The sequence below is a fragment of the Hippoglossus hippoglossus genome, chromosome 24 (genome assembly GCF_009819705.1).
Source record: "Hippoglossus hippoglossus isolate fHipHip1 chromosome 24, fHipHip1.pri, whole genome shotgun sequence".
Lineage (NCBI taxonomy): Eukaryota > Metazoa > Chordata > Actinopteri > Pleuronectiformes > Pleuronectidae > Hippoglossus > Hippoglossus hippoglossus.
Window position 1 is genome coordinate 18,361,685 of NC_047174.1, and position 24,746 is coordinate 18,386,430.

At 44.8% G+C, this 24,746-nt stretch overlaps 1 protein-coding gene across 5 annotated transcripts in view; it reads left to right on the plus strand.

Moving 5' to 3' along the window:
• Window positions 1-24,746, plus strand: part of ankrd6b (ankyrin repeat domain 6b) — a 47,873-nt gene that overhangs the window by 18,665 nt on the left and 4,462 nt on the right. For 3 of the 5 annotated variants that reach the window (XM_034579629.1, XM_034579628.1, XM_034579626.1), the window contains 12 exons: window positions 15,533-15,631; window positions 17,438-17,536; window positions 18,245-18,343; window positions 19,144-19,242; window positions 19,730-19,828; window positions 20,208-20,306; window positions 20,901-20,978; window positions 22,192-22,296; window positions 22,575-22,688; window positions 22,839-23,009; window positions 23,574-23,726; window positions 24,535-24,648. In XM_034579629.1, the coding sequence (XP_034435520.1) occupies window positions 15,533-15,631; window positions 17,438-17,536; window positions 18,245-18,343; window positions 19,144-19,242; window positions 19,730-19,828; window positions 20,208-20,306; window positions 20,901-20,978; window positions 22,192-22,296; window positions 22,575-22,688; window positions 22,839-23,009; window positions 23,574-23,726; window positions 24,535-24,648 (1,329 nt within the window). Of the gene's footprint in view, window positions 1-15,532; window positions 15,632-15,663; window positions 16,094-17,437; window positions 17,537-18,244; window positions 18,344-19,143; window positions 19,243-19,729; window positions 19,829-20,207; window positions 20,307-20,900; window positions 20,979-22,191; window positions 22,297-22,574; window positions 22,689-22,838; window positions 23,010-23,573; window positions 23,727-24,534; window positions 24,649-24,746 lie in introns of those variants that run through there. The other 2 variants (XM_034579624.1, XM_034579625.1) reach the window with 2 other exon arrangements.

Consider the following 24,746-nt stretch of genomic DNA (forward strand, 5'->3'; position numbering starts at 1 on the left):
GTAGGATATTATTATTGTAAGAAACATTTCAAACTGTATATTTACACTTGAAATTGTATAGGTTGGCCATAGCAGTGAGGAGTGTGAGGACTCTGAACTTATGTTGAAGATGTGAGCCTGTCCCTGACAAACCAACCCACAGACTCACAAACAGACCTTCAGTCAGTCTGGAGACAACACAGTCGCCCTGATAGCTTGAGGCCGGCTGTGTTTACCTGAGCTCCCTTGGTGGCTTCCCTCCAAGTCAGGCCCAGTGTAACTCGATCCGGGGGCCACATGAATGCAGAGCCGAGCTGAGCCGCTCCCAAATAAAGCGCACACCTCCAAACGCCGAGATAATACCTGGGGTGTGATGTGGTTTGTGCTGTTGTGTGGGAAAAACACTTGATCTGTAATTAAACTGTATTTACTCAGGATAATAACAGATTAAAAGACATTGTGTGGATGTTGTGTTTGAAGTTTGACTGTTTATCTACTCACTGACTTCCTGCTCTGTCATTCGTCTCCATGCAGTTAAGCAGCGCTCATTATTTTGGATGTGTTGTGCAATAGTAGGTAGACTGGATGTTGGCTAATTTTCAATAATCATAAAATATGATTATTAAAATAAATAAAATTATTTAATTAAAATAATAAAATAATTAATTAAAAATGATAGAGTTATCAATTAAGAATAATGAAATAATTAATGAAAAACAATAAAATTATCAATTAAGAATAATAAAAGTTGTAATTATAATTTATCAAAGACGGGGCACCACCCTGGAATCAGGGACCAACAATCAGTCAATAAAGATCAGTCTCATAATCTGAAAAGTTCAATTAGAAATCTCAATATTTCCTATTAATGATTATATAATGAACAGTGAAGGTTTTAAGTTCGAGCACAGGCAGTCATAATCCAGCTGTATTCACATATACATATGCACAAAGAATCACAAAAATACCGGTACTTTAAATATAAAAGGGGATTTATTTAGGATAATGACATCAATGTAACTCAATGACTATTATCACAGCAAACCCACTATATCAAAGATAAAACACCACAAGCATCTATTACAATCGTAACACATATGTAATGCCTCCAATGTGTCTACCCGGAGGCGAGTATGTGTGTGTGCGTGTGTCTCTGTGTGTGTGTGGGTGGGTGTGTGTGTGTATATGTACGGGGAAGATGGAGACAAGATGGCGTCTAAAGCCGTGGTGTAGGGTTACGAAATCAAAAAATGGCGTACAAGTTACACGTGGTGTCGGGTCACGAAATCCAAAATGGCGTACAAATTACACGTAGTGTTGGGTTACAAAATGGCGGTGCGCCATGTGGTTTGACCACAAGGGAATGGTGGACAAAGGTTACTTGATCTATCTCGTGGTTCAAAGCGCCGAATGGCGTCGAGATGCGATCGCACTATCTAGATTCTAGAATGTATATAAGACGTGAAGTGCGGGGATGCAGTTCGGACGTGCATGCAGGCGGATTTAGGAGAGAAGAGAGAGAGGAAGGAAAAGTTATACACTAATTTATCAGAGGAGATCTCAAACACCGCCAGAGACAGCTTTGCGGGAACTCTACCACTCGGTACCCAAGCGAACGAACTAAGATCCGTTCCGCTGTGTACCGATCTTTTAATAGGTTAGAATCTCCGTAAAGTCGGTCTGACGGTAACACAACGCGGTGACGTAGCCGGAACTGCCGAATACGTCACGACGCGCGGGCACAATGTAGATAGAATTAGACACAGCGGTCTCACACAAATGTACGCTCAAATAGTAACACACTAATAATTAAACTAGTCTCTGCCCAGACATAAGCCTCTTACTTGTCGATGTTCCGCGGTTGGTTCGTGCGCGAGCGGCGCGTTCCGGGAAGACGAGTGGATTTGGTTCGTGGCCGTCGGAAACAGTGATCAGCTGCTTCGTGTGATGGCAGCGGGGCAAAGCTGCGGCCGGAAAGTGGAGAGAAATCGGTCTCGTTCTCCGTGGCGAAAAGTCTCAATGCCTTGGCGAATATAAACTTGCTCTTCTGCAGGGATGAATAGCGGCGGAGCAGCTATGATTTGTGGGAGCGGAGGAAAAGTCTGTGGATAACTCGGCCGGCGAGTATTCGACTTTTGCTGCGGTCCTTTCAGAGTAAAGTTCAAGTGAAAAATTAAAAGAGGTTGAATGAACTTTAAAGGAGAAAAAAAATATAAAAACTACAAACGTTTGTGGTTGCTCCCTTAAGTGTCTGGATCATCTGGAGGGAACCTGGAGAGGTTCTGGTCCTATCTTCAGTGCACGGGGAATGAGCCCTGATTTGGGGGAGCTCTCGGTATTTATTACCTGAGAATTGTCCGGCCTCCCTCCTGGAGAGGGCCGGGGGTCTTGTTGGCTCTCGGCCAATAGAAGGCCCAAGTTGACCTCAGGCCCCGGTCAAGACAACATGGCTGCTCTGTCGAATCTCGGGAGGGTTGTCTCCTGAGAGAGCAAAACTCTAGACAGGGCTTTGAAAAGCACACGCAGGCCTCATTTACGACCCTTTGTCTAGGCTCGATCCCCAACATCCCCCCTTTGGTCTGGAGAGTGGGGCATTGGCCACAGTTTCCAGGGCAAACCCTAGGGTCGAGGGTTCAATTATAATCCACGGAAAGGTAATCCCTGAGTGAGGTTGAAGCAGTTAATGTTAGTTCATTTCATGAGGCACAATCTGGGCAGAGAGACTGTAAATGTCTGGGCATACAGAGGCAAAACAAAATGTCTGGGCAGACAGAGGCATAACAAAATGTCTGGGCAGACAGAGGCATAACCTGGGCAGAGAGAGACTATAAAATATTTCTAAATACGGCACACAATTTCACTTTCACATAATGCGATCGGCAGTCATTGTCACATATCCATGAATTGATATGAGCGTGAAATGAAAAGAAAGGGAAAAAGGAGCAGCAGGAAAAGTTTGAGGTAGGCGAGTAGTGGTGGTGTTTGAAGGTGAAACATGTGTGTTATCCTACCAAAAACCCAACCTTGAGAACGGAATTTTGGAGGTACATGTTCTGTGGTTCCCTAATCGGTAAATCCATGATGAATCCGGTTTCTAGATTCTGCGGATCTACCGATATTGGACTTGCACTGCCAAGACTTAATGTATATCTGGGAGGGCTGTATAACCGTAGTGGTAGCAGACTTCACAATTCTCTCAACGAGGTCAAACATTAGGTCTTTCGCTACCTGAACATACGTTAAGTCGTCCCTAACGATTACTGACAGAGTCTGTAAGGCATGCAACTATTGATGGTGTGAGTGATTCTACTGGTCTCCCTGTTGGAGTCGGGATTGCTCCCCCCTATCAGGTGTGGGGGCAGCGTCTGCTCCTGAGATTGGGGAAGGTTCATACGGTTTGATCTGGTTTGCATGGACCCATTTGTATGTGGGTGGTCTTCTCTCTTTCGGGATCCTGATTCGGTATGCTACCGGTGAGAGTTTTCCCACGATCTCGAAGGGACCTATCCAGCTGGGGAGGAATTTCTTGGAAACCCCCACTGGTCGTATGAACTTGAAATAGAACACCTTGTCCTTCACTTGGTATTCACGGTGGGATGTTTTCCTATCATAGTAGGCCTTCGAAGCTTTCACACTGGCCTCCAGGTTTTCCTGTGCCAAGGCAAATGTTGCCTTGAGGTGGTCACGCAGCTCTGCCACGTATTGGTGGGCAGTGTATGCGGTCATAACACTGAGGTCTTCAGCCTGGTACAACAGGTGCAGGGGGAGAGTCATTTGCCTTCCTGTCATCATTTCAAAGGGTGTGACCCCTGTGGAGCGGTGCGGAGTGGACCTGATTGCCATTAACACTAGGGGAAGTTTCACATCCCAGTCCTTGCCATTACTTCCCACGTACTTCTTTAACATGTGGATAATAGTTCGATTGGCACGCTCAACTTGGCCCGATGATTGGGGGTGATGAGAGATGTGGAACCTGACTTCGACTCCCAGGACGTCGCATAGGGAGGTCATGACGTTTGAGGTGAAATGGGTTCCACGATCTGAGTCAATGGAGAGTGGTAGGCCCCAGCGACTGAACACATGATTCAACAGTAGGACTGCTGTGGTGACGGCCGTGTCATTGGGCGCTGGGAGGCATTCCACCCATTTAGTGAAGGCGCAGGTAACCGTGAGAAGGTACTTGTTACCTCGTGAGGATTTTGGGACTGGTCCAATCCAGTCGATCTGGAGGTGGGACCATGGAAATGTCACCCCCCTTCCTTGAAGTGGGGCTCGACTCAGTGGTCGTGAAGGTTGGAACTGACAACAGGTGAGACACCCTCGTACATATGCCTGGGTGTCGGTTGCCATTGATGGCCAGTACACGACTTGCTGGAGTGTAGCTAACGTGGCTTTGTAACCTCTGTGGCCTCCGACAGGGGAATCGTGAGCATGAGCTAACATTACCCCCCTATGGTCGATAGGGACGACCCACCGGTTTGGTTCTTGGCCGTCGCGGGCGTAGATGAGTAAGTCTTTCTCCAGCCTTAAATGAGGTAATGCCAGTCGGAATGCTTTTGTCTCTCTGGATTCATCAGTTGAGGGTTGTGCGTCTTGCTGAGGAGGGTTCATGATTATCTGCCGGATGGCGCTGATAACGGAGTCCTGCTCCTGCATAGCAACCAAGTCTGCGTCTCCAGGTTTACGGCCTAGGTGCAGGATTTGGTCGCAGGCTTGGGGGTTCTCTTGCCTCTCTCTTGCTTGTCGTCGGGTGATGGCGTTCACTGCACAGGTTTGGGGACTTTGGAGTCCCTCGCTCTGTAGCTCCCAGGGCGTGCCTTGTTCTGCGCCTAGCTTGGCTAGGCGGTCCGCTTCATCATTTCCATCTTTTTCCTGCCCAGCGATCTGGGAGTGACCCTTGACCTTCTTCCAGTAGACCGTCAGTCCTTTGTCTGTTACCAGTTGATCGCAGGTTAGGAAAAGCTCTGAGTGTTTGACCTCTTTATTTCTGGCATTCTTCATTCCCTTTTCCTTCCATAAAGGAAAATGGGAGATGAAGCTGTGCCGAGCGTAGTTGGAGTCTGTGCAGATCACCAACTGTGTTATAGCCAGCTTAGCGGCTTGTTGCAGAGCAATGAGTATAGCGGCAATCTCTGCGTACTGACTCGTCTTGGGCCCTAGTTGGTAGTGGTCTGGTTCACTGCAGTTATAGCCGACCCAGGTGATACCCACTCCGGCCCGGAGTTGAGTCTCGTGGTGGAATGAGCAGCCATCAACGTAGACCTTGGGGAGATCTTGGCAGACGTTCTCCTCATAGTATCGGTGGTGGGACGGCAGCGATGGAGTGGTTGTTAAGAGAGATATGGGAGGTGGTTGTTCGTCCTCATTGCAATGGTGACAGTCAGCCAGGCCTTTACCCAGGGCCATCTTATTGTTTTGGGCGTACTTCACCTCAATGTCATAGCCTTGCAGTGCCATCATCCAAGCAGCTATGCGGCTGTTTGTGACTCGCCCTTCCCTCAGCCTTTGGCTGTTTAGGAAGGCTACGGGTTGGTGGCACGTCTCTATGATGACTTTCTGTCCTCCGATGTAGCTGCGGAAGTGTTCTACGGCCCAGACTGTGGCCAGGAGGGCTCTCTCGCAGTCGGAGAATTTTATCTCCACACTGCTAAGGGGTCGACTGGCGTAGGCAACAACACGTTTGTCGGTGTCGTACTTCTGTGCCAGGGCCGCACTGAGACAGTGGGATGAGAAACTTGCTTCCAGATGAAATTCTTTGTCTTTGTCTGGGTAGGCCAGACAGGATGCCGAACAGAGTTTTGCCTTCATCTGACGGAAAGATTGTTCTTGGGGTTCTTCCCACTTGAAGGGTTTGTCTTTGCAAAGGAGTTCGGTGAGAGGTCTGGCTATCTCTGCGTAGTCCTCGATGAACTGGCGGGAGTAGTTACAGACCCCGAGGAAGCTCCTGAGTTCTGTCAAGCGACTTGGAGCCTTGATATCCTGGATGGCTTGTATCCGCCCCGCTTGGGGTTCAATGCCATCCGCGCCGACTGTCAGACCCACGTATTTCACTTTGGTGCGACACCACTGGCCTTTGGTGAGGGCCAACTTGGCTCCTGCGGCGGACAGTTGAGTGAGCACATGTCGGATCTCAGTGAGGTGTTCCTCAAAGGTTTGGCTCCTCATGAGGACGTCGTCCACATAAATGAGGTTTCCGCGGGCTGCGGCATCGCTCATGGCCTTATGGAGGAAGATGTTAAACTCCGATGGGGAGTTTGAGTACCCAAACGGGCATCGGTTCCAGGTATACTGGCTGTTGCCGAAAGAGAAAGCCAGTTTGTACTGGTCGGCTGGGTCCACTTTCATCGTCCAGAATCCGTTTGCCACGTCCACGGTGGAGAAAAACGTGGCTCCTTTTACCTTGGCCAGTTCTTGATCCAGGTGAATCATGGGCCAGCGGGAAAGGGGAACTTGTTTGTTCAGGGGACGATAATCAATGGTGAGACGCCACTTTCCGGTTGGTTTTAGCACCGGCCAAATGGGTGAATTGTAAGTTGAATTACATTCCCTGATTATCCGTTTCTCTAGCAGGGTGTCGAGGATGTCTTGAATGGACTCGTATGCTGCTAATGGAATTCTGTACTGCCGTACGAAGGTCGGTAGCGCATTTGGGTCCGTGGGGATGCGCACAGTGTGGAGGTCAGTGACCCCACAGTCCGTGGAATCCTTCGAGAAGATTGGTTGGAAATCGAGAAACAATTTTCTTAGCATTTCTCTCTGTTCTTCTGATGTCAGAGCGTCTGCCTTTTCAAGCTGTTGCTGTATCTCAGCCTCAAAACCGGGATATAGTTCCTCTGGTTGCGAGTCCTCTGAGATATCCTGTTCTGGATTAGTCGTCAGAGCATATACCATCATGTCCCCTTCGGTTGTCAGAGAGGCTCCGCAAATGGCTTCGTTTTTCAGTGTCTCATGACGCATGACAGCAATCATGTTGGTCGGAAACGTGTAAAGGACTTGGTCCACGTCGTCATCCTTGACTAAAGATGGGGGAAGCTCCCCAATGACCGGTATGGTCAGTTCGAAGTCATGGAAGGAACTGTCTATCAACATTCCTAGCGCTTGGTGTGCTTTCACCTGGACGGGACATTGCGTGGGATTCTTGACCAGCACATATGTTGTTCGCTGGTTCATCTCCAGCATCGGCGTGCCACAGATTTCCAGGTTGAGTTCCCGGAAGGAGGGCAATGGCTGGAAGAATGCTTGTGGGCCAGGTATCCTCTGTCCCTTGAGGATTTTGAGCCGGATTGGAGCTCCTGCGGTCCGTGGAGGAATGATCACGTCAATCTCACTGGCGACCTGACATGCCTGAGGGATGGTTTGTCCGGAGAGCATCTGGGCTGGTTCAGAAGACAGAGAGTATCTCTCTGCACTGACCTGGGACCACAAGACTTGGTTGATGGTGTCCAACTGTGTTCCGAGTCGGACGAGAAGATCCGCTCCCACCCAGAATGAGGAGTGGAGTTGGGGAACCACGCTCACGAAATGCCTGATCTGTCTTTTTCCGATCTGTATGAAGATGGCGCATATTCCGATCGCTTTGAGGGGAGTTTGTGGTAACTCTGCTGAGAGGAGGCGGTGGCTACGTCGCACGAAAAGAGGGGGAAGTTCGAGGTTGCACAAATCAGTGTATAAGTCCATACTGACGGCGGATTTTTCGGACCAGAGAGCTACCAGGGCGTTGGAGGTTAGGACACCGTTCAGAGAGATCCCTTCGGTGATGCGGGGACTGTACAATAAAAGGTTCTCATTGTTCAACGAGCACAGGAATGAACCATGATTTTTAAACATGTTCTCCGAGTCCTGTAGTGGGGCTGGTCCACTTGCTGTGGTGCAGGTGGGATCCAAGTTGGAGTCGATCTCGGGGAGAGGCATGTTCATCGGTGAAATTCTGCTGGGTGTCTGGATGACAGCGACTTGTCCATCTAAGGTGGGAAGACTATCACCAGGTTCGAGGGGTTTGGGGTTTTTGACTTGAGCCCAAATGCGTCCCTGGTGGCAGTCGATGAGCGGAGCAAGTCGGTCCAGCAAGTCCTGACCGATGAGCAGTGGTTCTGTATCGATGGAACAAATGTACATAGGATGGGCCAGACTCATCTCTTGGAAGGTGATATCGATCCAGGCACGTTTAGTGACGGGGGACTGGTCCTGCGTGTAGCTGGTGATGTTGATATTACAGGTTTCAATCTGCAGGGGTTTTCCAAGGGAGAGCATGGTTCTTTCGACTTGGGAAAAGGTGTTGGAGCACATCAGGCTGATTTCGGAGCCTGAATCAAGTAGGGCCAGGAGGCTGAAGCAGCCTCCTATCACCACTGAGGTGTAAATGCGCTGTGCGTTGCCTTTGCGGACGAGGTCGCCCAAGAAGGTTAAGAAGGGAGCGGTGTCTGTGGTGAAAATCTCTGGGGGGGTTCTGGTAACGCCTGATCCTTCCCATCCGACAAGGTAAACTCTGGAGATGGGGGCGGAGGACACCGGTTCTAGTCACGTTGATGGGGGACCAGTGTCTGGCTTCTGCGGGCCTGGGGGTGTCGAGGAGCGGGCAGGGACCTCAAGGTTCCTTATTGCTTCTGCCACATATCGGCGTATTACATCCTCCATTTGTGGATGCATTTGTCGATGGGTCTCCGGTTGTCTCCCATATTGCCTCTCAGGTTGTGTTCCATGAGGCCTTCCAGATTGAGGATATTGACCGCCATATTTCTTTTCTGGGTACTGATGGGTTTTTCGTTCGGCCCAGTCCCTACCCCTCTGTTGGGAATTACTTGGATACCGAGGTCTTCCCTGATTGTGGGGCTGGTTTGAATCTTCACCCCCCCGGCTCTGGGTGGCACCCTGTTGGAAGGGTCGACGTTCCTGGTTCCCGGCTCTGGGGTTCATCTTGGCGCGGGGTATCTCGTTACCTTCCAGCGCCAGGTCCACATTCGGTTGGACTTGGATCCCCAGAACTCTAGCGTCCTGTTCAGGTGCTCTGTTTGGGCGTGTTCGCGTCTCCCAGGCTAGCTGAGAATACCTCCTTATCTCCTGCATGGTGAAGTCACCTGCTCTGCAGTGCATGGTGACATCATACCGCACACTCTCATGGAGGTTATGCAGGAATAAGGATTTGAAGGCTGTCTCTTCTTCTAACCCAGGGGCGTTGCGACCTTGGAAGTACGCCGCCCTCAGGCGTCTGTAATACTCCTTCGGAGGTTCATTCTTCTTATGCATTACCGTAAAGGCACCCAGGGTGGCAGAGGCCTGGTCGGTGAAGAGTGAGTACTCTTCTCGCAGGGCCCGACAGAGTGCGGAGTAGCGATCTCTGGTACCGGGGGGGAGCGTTTCCATGAATGCGTGGACGCTCCTGGTTGTCGTTTTCCACACCAGCTTCAGCTTCTCTCTGAATGATGGGTTAGGCAAATCCAAGAGGCAACGTTCGATCTCCCGCAGGTAGTCGTCTATGTTGGACTCTTTGCTGTTTGGGTCGAAGCGCTCAACGTCTTTGGACAGGGACTCCAGCTGTCGGGTGCGGATTCCCTCTCTCCGAGCGGGTGCGGGACCATCAGAGTCTTCTGACTCGTATCCACCACGGTATTGATCATCGTAGTCACCATATTCTCGCCCTGCACCGGGAATGGGGGACTCGCCAGGACGCGGTCGTGAGCCATAATGCGCGTACGCCCGAGCGGCAGGCGGGGGTTCACAGCCCATCAGGTCTCTTGCCAACTGAGAGTATCCTCCAGCCCTCCAGGGCGGAGTCCTTCTGTCGTCATAGTCTGGAGCAGGGTGGCTCCGGGCTGGGTGTGCTGGAGGTGTTTGGTAGTCCCAAGTCACTGCACTTCCAGGGGTTGCCTTTTTCTCCCCCCTAGACGCTGCGTTGGCTGGGGTGATCGTCTGCTGGACGTGTGGGGCGTGTTGGGCCTTCCAGAGCACAGCTTCCTCTGCCTGAGGGTCACGCAGCTGTGTTCGCAGCTGCCCTCCCAGTGTCTTGCTTCTGCTGGCTCCGTCGGGAAGGGCGTCAGCTCCGAACCCTGTCGTCCAGGATATCGGTTCGGGGGAGGCCAGCCTTCTTGGGCTCTTCCCCCCTTTCTCCTGATCCTGAGCTTGGACCTGCGCACGCAGAAACTCGCACTCCTGCCTGGATTGGTCATGTTCTTCTTGGGTTTGCTCGCACCGTCTTTCGCACTCCTGTAGTGTGTGCCGCAGGTGGGAATTTGTCTCCTGCTCCTTCCGACATACTGTCTGCATGGCCATTAGCTCCTCCGCATGTTCCTGGGTTTGCAGCTTGGCTTTCTGGTTATACAGGAGGGTCAGTTGACCCAGAACTTGGGGTATTGTCTGTGTTGGACCAATGGGGTTATCGATGTATCTCGTCAGTTCCTCGATCTTTCGATCGCAGGTACTCATATCGTAACCACTCAAATCACTCACATCATCAACCGACATCTTTATGAGACCGGCGACCATTTCTGACAGGTCGCCTGGCCCTGAAGGAGCCCTTGTCTCACGGTGATCTTTGTTACTCATCTTTGTGATTGCAACAAAACACTTGGTGGACGGATTTAACTTGCTTTTACACCGAGCGGGTGCAATGCGTACGTGTACAAAACACAGCCAAGGCACAGGTGAGCTTTACCCTGTGTTTTACTGTCTAGGATAGCTCGGCGGCTCAATCCTAGATAGTTGTGAGTTTCCTCGAAATCAAAAAAGCATGTAGAATCTCTTCAATAAAAGCTACTAACCACTGAAACGCAGTCAGCAACCCACCACAGTTACACAGCGTCTGCTTAGCAAGGGGAATTTAAACAATACAAATTATCAAAGAAAAATTAATTTCTAAAATTATGTCTTTCTCTAAAATTAATTATTATTTATCGGTCATCAAAATGACACAACCACTACTATGCAGTAAGCAGCCAACCACGGTTACACGAAGCACTAGTATACCTGTTGGCAATGGTGCAAGGGGGAAAAAAAAAGTTTTTCAAAAAAAAAAAAAATTAATAATAATAATTAATCAAATTAATCCAAATTAAAAAAAAAATTAAAGTAATAAAAAAAAAAATTAATATTTTTAATTTTCCCAAAATTTTTATTGGATTTTATACACAAATATTATGACACAGCTGGAATAAGATAGCCCTCACACGGGGCACCAATTATGTTGTGCAATAGTAGGTAGACTGGATGTTGGCTAATTTTCAATAATCATAAAATATGATTATTAAAATAAATAAAATTATTTAATTAAAATAATAAAATAATTAATTAAAAATGATAGAGTTATCAATTAAGAATAATGAAATAATTAATGAAAAACAATAAAATTATCAATTAAGAATAATAAAAGTTGTAATTATAATTTATCAAAGACGGGGCACCACCCTGGAATCAGGGACCAACAATCAGTCAATAAAGATCAGTCTCATAATCTGAAAAGTTCAATTAGAAATCTCAATATTTCCTATTAATGATTATATAATGAACAGTGAAGGTTTTAAGTTCGAGCACAGGCAGTCATAATCCAGCTGTATTCACATATACATATGCACAAAGAATCACAAAAATACCGGTACTTTAAATATAAAAGGGGATTTATTTAGGATAATGACATCAATGTAACTCAATGACTATTATCACAGCAAACCCACTATATCAAAGATAAAACACCACAAGCATCTATTACAATCGTAACACATATGTAATGCCTCCAATGTGTCTACCCGGAGGCGAGTATGTGTGTGTGCGTGTGTCTCTGTGTGTGTGTGGGTGGGTGTGTGTGTGTATATGTACGGGGAAGATGGAGACAAGATGGCGTCTAAAGCCGTGGTGTAGGGTTACGAAATCAAAAAAATGGCGTACAAGTTACACGTGGTGTCGGGTCACGAAATCCAAAATGGCGTACAAATTACACGTAGTGTTGGGTTACAAAATGGCGGTGCGCCATGTGGTTTGACCACAAGGGAATGGTGGACAAAGGTTACTTGATCTATCTCGTGGTTCAAAGCGCCGAATGGCGTCGAGATGCGATCGCACTATCTAGATTCTAGAATGTATATAAGACGTGAAGTGCGGGGATGCAGTTCGGACGTGCATGCAGGCGGATTTAGGAGAGAAGAGAGAGAGGAAGGAAAAGTTATACACTAATTTATCAGAGGAGATCTCAAACACCGCCAGAGACAGCTTTGCGGGAACTCTACCACTCGGTACCCAAGCGAACGAACTAAGATCCGTTCCGCTGTGTACCGATCTTTTAATAGGTTAGAATCTCCGTAAAGTCGGTCTGACGGTAACACAACGCGGTGACGTAGCCGGAACTGCCGAATACGTCACGACGCGCGGGCACAATGTAGATAGAATTAGACACAGCGGTCTCACACAAATGTACGCTCAAATAGTAACACACTAATAATTAAACTAGTCTCTGCCCAGACATAAGCCTCTTACTTGTCGATGTTCCGCGGTTGGTTCGTGCGCGAGCGGCGCGTTCCGGGAAGACGAGTGGATTTGGTTCGTGGCCGTCGGAAACAGTGATCAGCTGCTTCGTGTGATGGCAGCGGGGCAAAGCTGCGGCCGGAAAGTGGAGAGAAATCGGTCTCGTTCTCCGTGGCGAAAAGTCTCAATGCCTTGGCGAATATAAACTTGCTCTTCTGCAGGGATGAATAGCGGCGGAGCAGCTATGATTTGTGGGAGCGGAGGAAAAGTCTGTGGATAACTCGGCCGGCGAGTATTCGACTTTTGCTGCGGTCCTTTCAGAGTAAAGTTCAAGTGAAAAATTAAAAGAGGTTGAATGAACTTTAAAGGAGAAAAAAAATATAAAAACTACAAACGTTTGTGGTTGCTCCCTTAAGTGTCTGGATCATCTGGAGGGAACCTGGAGAGGTTCTGGTCCTATCTTCAGTGCACGGGGAATGAGCCCTGATTTGGGGGAGCTCTCGGTATTTATTACCTGAGAATTGTCCGGCCTCCCTCCTGGAGAGGGCCGGGGGTCTTGTTGGCTCTCGGCCAATAGAAGGCCCAAGTTGACCTCAGGCCCCGGTCAAGACAACATGGCTGCTCTGTCGAATCTCGGGAGGGTTGTCTCCTGAGAGAGCAAAACTCTAGACAGGGCTTTGAAAAGCACACGCAGGCCTCATTTACGACCCTTTGTCTAGGCTCGATCCCCAACAGATGTAATGTTTGGAATTTCAGGATGTGTTGAGAGCTGGAAAGACATTTCCTGCTGCTAATTCCCTGATGTCAGCTCAGCCTCCATGGTAACACACAAAGCATTCTTGGATCTCAATTTTCTATATTTTCCATTATAGTGTCAATTTCAAAACATAAAATAAGATATAAAAATATCTTCTTATTTAATTCAAGAGTCTTCTACCACCTTTTTTCAGTTTCTTTAACATTGTGAAATAGGGCTGTTTTACCAGGGAATAATTCATGGATCTTGATGAAAACTAGGCACAGTTAGGGAACTGATTTCTAGGAGTGTGTTCAATTTGGTGCATTTTGATTCAATACAAAGGGACTGTTAGGCCTTGGCTGAGATATGAACTCACTGAGTGATGTTGTAGTTTTGGTTTTATTTACCCAGGCAAGGGCTGCAGCAGTAAATTGATAAGCTTAGGTGCTAAGACTCCCAGACAATCCATTTTAATATATATTTAATGCTAAATAACATGCTTGTTAAATACGGTATATGTCATATGATGTGTTTTTCCCTGATGATAATTGTCTTCTATTCATTCTTTATGATGTATGTAAAGGTGTCTTTGTTTCGGGTAAGGTGGCTCATCTACTCTAGCTCTAGCTACTTAAAGAAAGCTGCTCAAAGAAAGATCTATAAAATCACATAATGTATGATGAGATTGAAAAAGCAACCATCAATAAGAAAACACATGACAAATAATGTTGATTCCTTTTAGACAAACTTTTTCTTGTAAACTTTTTTAGGTCGACCCTGTGTTTTCAGAAAATCTGAAATAACCCCAGAGAATCACGATACAATATAATGTGATTTATCATTCAACTTTTTAAATACATGATTAATTCCAAAAAATGCATATCTGACTAACTTGAACAGCATTTCAAAGGACATATAATGTTGGATACAATAAATGATGGGTTGTCATTCACAGGGATTAATCATAGTTTGCATGGAGCTGTGATGATTGATGTAATGCATGGCACACAACCTTTGGCTCCCATTGGCTGATCCAGTGCTTAAGGGAGCACATTTTGGGTGGGATGGATTAAGACTGCAGCTAACAGATATTTTCATTATGAATAAACTGCAGATTATTTTATTTTTTCATCATTTATTCATGTTGACTAAAAAATGTCAGATAATAGTGAAAAATGTTTACGGATATTCAGTTTACGATAATGTATAAAACAGAAGGGATTGTTTAGTATGTGTCGCTTGATGAGGAACTACCAAAACACTTGCTTTCATTTTCTGTTGACTAATCATTTATTCAGCATATTGTTTCAGCTCTATACATAATTGTTGTCCTTATTTTAAATCACAGACTTTTACTATGAAATTCTTCTTATTACTTAGTCGATTTTTACGATCAATCTTAAATCTTTGAGATTTCACACAAATATTTCCTTTTTTTTTTAATATATGATTTTCTTCCCTCCTTTCCAATCAATAAAATGTTATTTGTATAGCCCATATTCACAAGTCATAGTTTGCCTCATAGGGCTGAACAAGGTGCAACATCCTCTGCCCTTAACCCTCAACAAAGGGGATGACAAATCTTTTAACAGGGAAACAAATGTAGAAACCTTAGAGAGAGCTACATTTGACCGATCCCTATCCCAGGATCATAATAATATCTTTACAACATTCATTCTTTAAGAGATGAAGGGAGCAGCAATGACAATGTATTATCAACGTGATGATAGTGGTCCCCCGACAGTCTATGCCGGTAGCAGCGTAATTAAGCACTGACTGACCTGATTTGGAAAATTTGATTCATACATTTAACAGCAACATACTTTTTATTGTCCATTGACAATTTGATCATTCTTGAATAGAAAAAAAAACATTAAGCTGTTTTGAAATTCCATTACATTGGGATAGAGGCAGAAATCTTAGGCATTGGTGAATAAAACTGAATAAATCCGCCAGGGGAAAGTAAAACATGCTTTAAGGTTTTGTGATTTGGGTGAACAGCTCCTTTAAACCGCCCCTAAGTTAAGAGACCTTTTTGCTTTTACCCAAAGATCCTTCTATTGACAGGATGCAGAGTTTATCCTCCACCCAGCTAACATGAACAGCTGTGCAGATTGTGCACTATTCTCTTAAACCATGGATTAAGGATTTGTTTGCTTTCAGTTGACTCATTACTGAGATGTATTGTACTCTGTCTTATGTCGTACCATCAGCTATGACACTGCAGCAGTATCTGACTCCCTAGACTGTGACTTGGTGTGTGGGAAAGCAGCGGTGGGTTCCCTGACTGCTTCTCTGGGGAGTTTGTGTGGGTGCACTGTGGTGTTTTTTTCAGCGTCTTGAGTTGTTTATGTTTTGTGTTCACAGTATGGCAGAGGCCCGCTGCACTTGGCTGCCTACAAAGGCCACATCGAGGTTGTGCGTATCCTGCTCAAAGCTGGATGTGACCTGGACATCCAAGACGACGTGAGTAGAATCATCTGTGTGATTGCTGCGTCGGCCATCATCCCACTTTCATCCACCTCCACCTCACTCTGCAGTCCTGATCAGTGGTTACCAGCAGCCGCTTCTCTTTTTGCTTTCAGCACTGTTTATGTTGGAATATTATTTTTTTTTTAGACTTTTATTTCTTTATTTTAACACAACTGTAGTCTAATGACCTCTAGTGGCCTTGAGTGGGACCCTTTGGACTTCCCACTTGTGGGATTGCCCTCAGGATGCAAGTCCTCCTTCCCTAAAGAAAGAGATAATCCAGATCTATTGCGCTGCCAAATTCACTCTCTGTGGTCAGTGAGCTCCACAACAGGCACATCCTCCAGGACTGGAGGGAGCGGGAAGTGCACACTGAGGCAGGAGGAGGAGCAGGAGGGGAGAAGACAGAGGAGGAGGGCTGGGAAAGAGCCTGGAGGATCAGGGAGAGTGAAGGAGGTTAGACAAACATGCTCCTACTGAGCCAGTGGAAATCTGTCCCCCCCATCTTTCCTTCCCCTGAAAAAATGCCGCTCATCTAATGCCTCTGCTGCTGCTGCTGCTGCGCTCGGCTCACTTCTTATCTGGCCCGGAATGATCCTCCCCTCCTCCTCTTCCTCCCGTTTCTCCTCTTTCTCTCATGGAAATTGTTGCTTATTGCTCTTCCAGGACTCTCAAACCTGGCTGGCTAAGTCTCATTCACCACTAATCTGCTCTGTGTGCAGGAATTCCATATACGACTGGGTATAACTGTGAACTGAACCTTTTTCCTGGGACTGTACACTCACTGCTTTCACATGGTTATATGGACCACAGTCCAGTAAACAGACTGCAAATATAGCTGTTTGACATTAGCTGCTGTGGTTGTATAACTGTTATATCGGGATCTTCTTAACATTGTTATTGCATAAGTAATAATAACTTTGCAGAGGTTTGGGACATATGTTGTGCTTATAACATCTTTCTAACCAACTTTCAGCATGTGAAGGCATAGTATGTTTTGGGGGATTTTTATATTGTTTTGAATATAAAATAAACAGTAATATTAGCTTAATTAAGTCCTGTTACTTTGATGAACTAGCTTCTTCGCTCAGTTATGGGAAAACCCACCTTCTGTAGCACTGAGGATTTAATATTTCTTACTGCCATACTGTAGTTTGAGCATTCAGCAAAAAGCTAAACTGCATGTGGAGACTATTTATCCATTCGCCCAACACAAATGTGCTGTAGCGTTGCTTTATTTAAATATTTTCAACATGTTAGCACTGAGTAACAATATATTATTATAATTTCAATGGATGAATCTGGAAACCTTTCACAGACCCCCCTGTCATGGTAGTGCGTCACGGTCCCCCATTTGAGAACCACTGCATTAGGGCATGTGGTCCAGCTGTTCCTCTGTGTAAAAGTTGAAGGGTGTATTTCTTTTGAGCAGTACCTGTCCCATAAAAATCCATTTATTCAGCTGAACATGCACTTATGTGTTTGTTCTACTCAGAGGAAGCAGAACTATAACCAAAATCCCCAATAACCAAACAATTTCTTAGAAATTGCATTTCCAACTATTATGAATCTTTTTCAAATTAAAATTAATTATTTTTGTAAGTAATAAGGTTTAGAAAAAGATTTATGAATGTTTGTATCCTGCAAGAGCACTTGTAAAATAACATTATACTAAAAATATCACATAGGCGCTCCAAGATTTTTACATGGTGGAATTGCTTTTTCTGTGGATTGTTCTCTTGTTCTGTTGCCATGTTGTCGTGTATAGTTAGTCAGTGTTGCGTGTTTCTCTGCTGGCAGGGGGAGCAGACGGCGTTACATCGGGCTGCCGTGGTGGGAAACAGTGACGTCATCGGCGCTCTCATCCAGGAAGGGTGTGCACTGGACAGACAGGACAAGGTGCAGCTGAAAAGACAGAAACAAACACACAGAGAAGTTAATGTTACCTCTGCCACAGTCGCTCACAAGAATACAGTTATTATAAGCCATTTGGTGATCGTAGAGATCGTCTGTCATCTGCTTCACCTTCTTCCCCCTATGAAAAGTAGAGTATTTAGAGTCACAGTGAGACGAGAGAGGAGTTATTCTTTAATAACAAATACTTTATTTAAAAAAAAAACCTTTCATTCAGCAGTACACTCACTTTATGAGGAACACTATACAATACTGAGTAGTTCCTCCCTTTGCTCTCAAAGCAGCCAACCGATGAATTGGTCAAGTTTGTCACTTCATAACTTTTTCATATTTACAGTAAAAATCAGTCCAGACAAAATCAGCTCTTTGGTTATAGAAATCCTCAATGGTGACAACAATACTATTTAGACTATTATTTGTTAAAAAGTTTGTGATTGAAATACTCATTAACATTCTAAAAGATATCCTCCTCACCACCTTAAGACATAAAGGGCAGTTCAGCTACGTTCACTTTGAAATGATTCCATCTTTTATCGAAGATCACAGGATGTGTCCTTTAAAACGAGCTCAACCACAGAAGTGTAGTGTTCATTGACAGTAGCTTCAAAGTGTTTTGAAGGAATAGAATCATCAGAATTGCTTGTGTTATCAGTTTGATGTTGTATGTGTGACTTTTGTTTTCTGTCCTCTCAGGATGGAAACACCGCTCTCCATGAAGTGTCCTGGCACGGCTTCAGCCAGTCGGTCAAACTGCTGGTGAAAGCTGGAGCCAACGTTCATGCAAAAAACAAGGTGATTCTATTGTGGAGTGGTCAGATTTGGACCAGAGCACTTATGAAATATGTTTGCTAGAAGCTCTGTTTTAATATTCAGGTCTCACTCAGTGCTTCTTATACAAGAGAGATTCAACACAATAACGTAATTGTTACAAACTATCCAGATTGAATCATTTCAAACAAAACCCTTTTGTGACTTGTAGAAATGTCTTCCTCTTGAAATGAAATATTTCTAGGTTATTTCTAGGTAGTCTGTTATTAATGGGAAGTTGATGATGCCTTTGAAGGAGCTGCAGCTGCCATAGTGGCCACTGTTGATCAGATATGTTGTACTTAAATGAGTGTGAAAGTTCATTCTTGACCTTGGAAGTTGTTCCTCTACAAAATCCTAACTCAAGGTTCATCATTGTTTTATCATAACCCACTCCTTAACAATTTCCATGGATTGATAAAGACCGCTGGAGCTGAATGGAAAACATATTACTATCTTGTTTGGAGGAAATTTTACTAACTAGAATTATTGTGTATAAACTGGGATCAACGACTATACTTCACTTATCAGGATTTTTTTTTTAGTGTGTTAAATAGATGTTTGTTACACTGCAAAATTATAGAGATGAAAAAGTTCAGCTTTATTCACAGTCTCTTTTCAGGATTAAATGTTTTTATGTATCTCTGTATCTTGCTCATTCTTTAAATACTGTATATCTGTAGAAGCACATGATGAAAGTATAGCAGCAGTAAAATAGACATGAAGAGCGTTGCCGAAACATCAATGCACAGCAAACCTGAACTAGATCTCTCCTCCTCTCTCAGGCAGGGAACACAGCTCTCCACCTTGCGTGTCAGAATGGTCACGCTCAGAGTTCCAAGGTTCTGCTCCTGGGAGGCTCCAGGCCAGACAGCAAGAACCACGTATGTTCTTCTTCCTCTTGGTCTTAAATGCAACACATTTAAACATCATGTCATCATTTTCATAAGTGTTGCTCTTCATTGTTATCACCTTGATCACAGGAGATACAGGTTAGGTCAAGTGGTATCACTGCATTAAAGGCTTTTCTTGATTAGGCTGACTGGCTTCAGCAAACTAGATGGGTAGTGATTGACAGATGGCTCAGTCCTGAGCCTCTGGACCAGGTTTTCATTAGGGACATTTCAGCTTCTCGTCAAACAGTCCCTAAGACGTTTCTCCCATCTCTACACAGGAACACACTTGGTTGTTCCTCACTTCTCACATTTAAGAATTCATTAATTTCCAGTGCCTTTAAAAATTGACAGAATCCACCTTGTACAGAATTCCCAGCATAGTTTCACATAAGACTGCAGCACGTCTTTCAAATTTAAGTGAATGCCTCAATTTCAAACTAAATCTTTGAAAAATTGATGAACATTTCTTTTCTAGTTGGGGGATACGTGTCTGCATGTGGCAGCCCGCTACAACCACATATCAATGATCCGCATCCTCCTGGGAGCATTTTGCTCTGTTTCAGAGAAGAACCTGGTGAGTTACTAACTGGACACTTGCTCATCACAGCTACATTCTGAAGACTTACCCTAACCAATGTTAACATATGTCATCATAAATGGTTTGTAAGTGTAGCTGGTGCTTTTTTTTTATGAACCGAGGGAGAAAATTATCAGGGTCCTGCTGTATTTCAGCAGAATTTCACTTGTAAACGAAACGAAATGAAAAATCTGTGTTAGTTACTCTGCACGAAAGCCTCAGGTTAAAATGTAAGAATGAAGTGTTTATACAAACAACACATGTTTTTGGAGTTCAGTAGATAAAAGATCTGTTTTGTGTGTGTGTGTGTGTGTGTGTGTGTGTGTGTGTGTGTGTGTGTGTGTGTGTGTGTGTTTGTGTTTGTGTGCGCGTGCAGGCTGGGGACACTCCGCTACATGTGGCAGCTGCTTTGAATCATAAGAAAACAGTACGTCTGCTGCTGGAGGCGGGGGGAGACAGCCGCATCTGCAACAATGTGAGTGCCTGCGGTCTCTTTCTGAATCATTAATGCTGAGAAGAAAGTGTTTGAGGGCTCACTACCTTTCTTCATCTTCAAGTCAAATCATCTCTGTTGTTATTCTTATCTCAGCTGACTGTCTCAGCTTCCTGTCGTCTGTTTGAAGCTGTATTGGAATGAGGTGAATTCATGATCACATTCACAACATAAAACCAATTTGTGAGGGAATGACAGTGCATTTTGAAGACCATGAATATCTGATATATTGCTTTTCAAATTTGTGTTCGAGAAGTTTTGTAACTTTGATTTTCAATTTGCACATAAACTGGAGTGGAAACATTGGAAATGTTTAAATATTGCACAAAAGTCTGTATTCATTACTGTAGCAAATTGACAATATATTGTACTGATAAATCTATTTTTATAAAAGCAAAATATGATAAAGTACAATGGAATCAAATGTCTACTGAATACTGAATTTGCTGAGACAACAGGTAAGCATGAAGGAAATAATAAGAAGAAGAAGCTGTCTCTAAAATGAGGCTGTTTTAGAATTCAGGGTCATTCCTTTAAGTTTGGTTTTGTCTGATTTGTCTGTGTGTGTTTCCACAGGCTGGGGAAACAGCTTTGGATAAGGCCAGAGAACATAACAACCCAGAAGTGGCTCTTCTCCTGACCAGAGCTCCACAGGTGAAACCAGTAACTCCCAGTCTGACCAGTACAGGCAGCTGTGAACAAAACTGTTGTGAATATGCAGCTATTTTAACATACAAGTGTTAAACCTAGGGTTGGTAATCCTGGAAGTGCCAGCAAGAGCAGGCTACACTTCAATGCAACCGATACATCCCACCCCCTCCCATCAGCCCTCTCATCAAAGCTACGCCCCCAAAACACACTAACTAACTGCACTAACTGATAACTGCTAGAAGCGGATTTTACCCTGACTCACTCGCTAACTCCTGGCTATCATCTCTGCTTCAGCGATGTATGCCTCCCCGGCTGAAGACTCTGGTCATGCGCAGTGAGAGCACGGGCAGGGTGCGCGCAGGCAGGCAGGTTGGTTAGTGACAGACAGGTACCCAGCCAATCATTTCATCCGATCTGAATGAAATGATTGGTCCTGTTTATTATAGTCCTGCGAGGGCCACAGACAATGGCTGTTTTGTGTTTTTCCCCCAGATAATTTTATTTATTGATGGCTATGAGGACATAAGGAGGATTTCAACAAATAGGATAGAAAGTGATTCAGGAACAAATGACCAACCCTAACTTTGTTTTGATCATCTCAATCTCCTGGACTCATCACTCATTCCATTAGAGAAAGTTTAACTCTGCCTTGATGAGAGTACAACCACAATGTATTTAATTAGGATAACTGTACACAGACTGAAGTATATAAAAAATGTCCAAACACAATATCCATTTAGAAATATTGGCATTGAGAATGTAGAAGAAGAAAGCTATACGGGGAATGTGCTGTTTGTAGTCATTTATCGACATATTAAAATAACAAACATATGCCACCTGGACCTGGTATTTTTCAGGTTGTGTACAGCAGGTTTATCCGATCAGTCCAGTGTGTCCCAGTCAGCCAGGGTGCACAATAGCAGGACCACAGAACCAGGAAGTACAGTTGCTCACTTAAATGGAATTTTATTGACGTTATCAATTTCATCTGTTTCCTGCTAATGACAATCCAACATGTCTGCTGTGGAAAATACACAGACAGAAAGAGATCTTCACAGAAAGAAATCTGTTTCAACAAGTCATCTCCTTTTTAAAAAACTTCCAGCCTCTTTTCTGTGAAACCATCAACGTTAATTATTTTGTGTATTTAGAAATTAATAGTATACTGTCTTATTGTATTTGCTAATCATGAGTTATCTCCTCTGGGTGTATTCAGGTGCAGAGCTTTGTGCGTGGCAGGAGTGCAAGGAAGAGGAGAGACAAGCTGAAGGCAGAGGGCAGAGCTCAGTCGGTGCCCAGGGATGAGATGCTGCCCTGTAAGGTAAGAACTGGACCATTGTTTCAAAGCTGTTGTAAATTAGTGCTTTGAATTTAAAAAGGAAATGAGGGAAAAGTAAGAAAAACTAAGTCGGTGGGAAGCAGCAGTGAGGAGAGCAGAGCAGAGAGAGTCAAGGAGTCCTTAAGAAAGATGTTCTAAAGACGAATAAACTAATTGGCTGTTTGATTTGTCTCAACCACAGTCCAATCTTTATATAAACAGAAGCAGCTTATTGACTCACTTCTCTGAATTATTATTTTTCTTCTTCGTGTTCCCTGCAGGACAGTGCTTCAGCTGCAGATGACACCCAGAGCAGTGACCGAGCTGCCTGCAAACACACTGAGGTGACTGAAACTAACACCAGGAGGGGCAAGAACAGGAAGCAGAAGGAAAAGGTAGGTCCCTGCATTTAAGTTTTGAGACGTGTCTGCTCAGAAGAGGTGGACAGGGGAGGACCGTGAGTCTCCTGCTCCTGCTTCTCCTAATAAAGGTCTAATATTTTCTGATGGAGTAACTATTAATCTGAACTGCTGTTGCCGTTGCAGCCGTTTCTGTCTGACCCACTTCGCCGCAGAGAGACCAGGCCCAGTGAAGCCTTTCATAGGAGGAAGGGTAAACTGCGAGGAGTCTCCCCTCATGCAGCCATCCCACCACACAACTTTAAAGCCTATCAGCTTTACACCCTGTACCGCGGCAAGGATGGCAAGGTCATGCAGGTACTGAATGAGCACAAATACTCCCCAGTTGAGTTAGAGGAATGATTATTTTTCATGTAGTTCCTCTGTTGTGTTCTGTAAATTCATTTTTCATGTCTTGTCCTTATATATAGATGAATTTCATCCATAACCGAAGAGCAGCACTACAGAGAATAATTGGAATATCTAATACTAATCCTTGTACCAGTTACCAAAGGGCAAGAGAAATGTGCATTGGGATTGGTGTGTTTCTAAATAAACCTTGGGTTGGTTTGAGTAACACCAATAGCAGGCCTCCAAAGGCAATGTGTCAGGACTTCATGTAACACCATGCAATGAGGAATTCCTCTAAAAGAAAACATTGCATACAGTCTAATATAAGATAGGCTTCAATATATTGATAAATACAAGAAGAAAACTTACATACAGACCTGCAGATTAACCATTTTATAGTCTGGGAAAAATACAAATGCATTAATTCAAACATGCAGTTTTTAGCTTTGTCCTTTTTCTGTAATTTTGTGCCTCAGTGCCGCCCCACAGCAAATATGAACAAACCCTATTTGACTGCTGACTGTGTTGCAGGCTCCTCTGAATGGCTGCCGCTGTGAACCTCTCATCGCTAAACTGGAGAACCAGCTGGAGGCCACTAAGGAGGAGATGAAGACTGAGATCAACACAGTCCAAGACCTGATGAACAGCAAGATGGGCCAGCTGGACCGCAAGAACAAGCACCAGGTAGCACACACACCTGTGCCTGTGTGAAGCATCACAAGTCATAGTGTCCACTAACCTTCACTAGATAACTCTGTTAAACTTGTTTTAGTATTAGATGAAGTTGTGGCTGATGGAGAGTTTTCATTGTGGCCCTTTGTTGCTGAACAGAAACAACGTAGCTCTAACACTGCACGGGTTAGAGATTATAACCCCTGAGTAGTTAACTGGGTGAAAACATTACAGTAACAGTAGAGGGGCTTAGGCCTCATCTCCCCTGAAGACTCTTTATTCATAATACATTACACATTCTCCCATAACATACTGTAAGAAGCTATAAATAAAAGCTTCTGTTAGATTGCAGGCAGTCGTTCATGCATGTACTCTGAGCATCACTGCTGCTTGAGAAAACACAGCGGTGAATATAGGCAGGGATGTATAATCAGTGAGATTAGAACAACATTAGATGGTATGCTGGTAAACACAAAAGAGGAACATGCGAAATTCAGCAGATCTTCGATCGAGGGACGACAAAACAAAAGATGTTTACACTGAACCTGACAAAACACAGTGTGCTGGAAGGTCATACACATGCAGCAAATACACGAAGGAGAGGACCAGCCTCAGTGCTCCCTGTTAAAACTTGCTCATGTTGGTGCTCATACAGTACAGTGGAGTTTGGAAAATTCTTTCTGAAGTGACCATATATACATATAAATACTACTATATACAATGTGTTTGTTAACAAACAGAAAGTGTAAGACAGCTTGTATTTAGAAGTGTTTGTATCTTTTCCTCATATCCTTCCTGATAAGTGTTTTGTTGCCGTCAGATCTGTGCTCTTGATAAGATGACAGTGGAGCGAGTGTCGGCAGAGAGGAGCGAGTGTCTCCAGAGGATGGAGCAGCGGGCCGTGCAGGAGCGACTGGAGGCAGAGAAGAGACAGGTAACGTTCACTGGGGGTTGCCCTCGTCTTCGTCTCACTCAGCTGGAGTCAACAAGGCTGATAAAATCCCCACTGACTCGATATGGATCAGTGACTTT